At 53.2% G+C, this 1,146-nt stretch overlaps 1 protein-coding gene across 2 annotated transcripts in view; it reads left to right on the plus strand.

Moving 5' to 3' along the window:
* Positions 1-1,146, plus strand: part of LOC108228259 — a 7,820-nt gene that overhangs the window by 5,301 nt on the left and 1,373 nt on the right. For both annotated transcript variants that reach the window (XM_025003169.2, XM_025003168.2), the window contains exons 7-8: positions 353-432; positions 514-597. In XM_025003169.2, the coding sequence (XP_024858937.1) occupies positions 353-432; positions 514-597 (164 nt within the window). The remainder of the gene's footprint in view (positions 1-352; positions 433-513; positions 598-1,146) is intronic.

Raw genomic sequence — 1,146 nt, forward strand, 5'->3', positions numbered from 1 at the left:
AGCAGGTTCTGCTGAGCAGGTTCTTCTGAGCAGGTTCTGTTGAGCAGGTTCCTCTGAGCAGGTTCTACTCAGCAGGTTCTTCTGAGCAGGTTCTCACCAGGTGGAGACGTCAGAAACGTTTTTTTCCTGCTCTTTCCGCTCATGGACTTCTGTCTCTACAGGAGGAGCTGTCTGAGAGCTGCTTTAACAGAGAATCTAACAGTTAACAGGAGTCTTTAGATCAGGAACCTGTGGAACCAGGAGGAACCTGTGGAACCAGGAGGAACCTGTGGAACTCCTCCAGGCGTCTCCTGCAAAGGGAAGACATTAAATCTGAATTAAACTCAGAGCAGGTGTCTTCTTGGTGTTTCAGGTTTCCTGTGTCCTCTGAGGACAGGCTGAAGGTCCATCAAAGCGCTGTGGACCACCTGGGTCTGGCCTGCTACAACAAAGGTCAGAACCTGATCAGAACCGGGTCAGAACCGAGTCCCTTACTGTGATCGGAGCTCTTACCTGTGTCCATTTGTCCAACAGGAGCGTTGTCCAGCTTGTTCTACCTCTCTCATGAGTTCCATGATGACCCCAAAGGAGGAATCCTGACCAACACCAACTGTGGAGGTGAGACCAACAGAGTCCTGTCCCTTTAGAGACAGGAGACAGGGGACATGGGACAGGAGGCAGGAGACAGGAGGCAAGACAGAGGAGACAGGAGGTTGGAGACAGGAGACAGGAGAGAGGAGACAGAAAACAGGAAACAGGAGACAGGAGGTTGGAGACAGGAGACAGGAGAGAGGAGAGAGGAGACAGAAAACAGGAAACAGGAGACAGGAAGCAGGAGACAGGAAGAAGGAGACAGGAGACAGGAAGCAGGAGACAGGAAGAAGGAGACAGGAGACAGGAGGCAGGAAACAGGAGACAGGAGGCAGGAGACAGGAAGCAGGAGGCAGGAGACAGGACACAGGCAGGAGACAGGAGGCAGGAGACAGGATACAGGCAGGAGACAGGAAGCAGGAAACAGGAGGCAGGAAACAGGAGACAGGAGACAGGAGGCAGGAAACAGGAGGCAGGAAACAGGAGAAGGAAACAGGAGGCAGGAAACAGGAGACAGGAGGCAGGAAACAGGAGACAGGAGACAGGAGGCAGGAAACAGGAGACAGGAGACAGGAG

This window comes from Kryptolebias marmoratus, unplaced genomic scaffold, assembly GCF_001649575.2.
Source record: "Kryptolebias marmoratus isolate JLee-2015 unplaced genomic scaffold, ASM164957v2 Scaffold60, whole genome shotgun sequence".
NCBI lineage: Eukaryota > Metazoa > Chordata > Actinopteri > Cyprinodontiformes > Rivulidae > Kryptolebias > Kryptolebias marmoratus.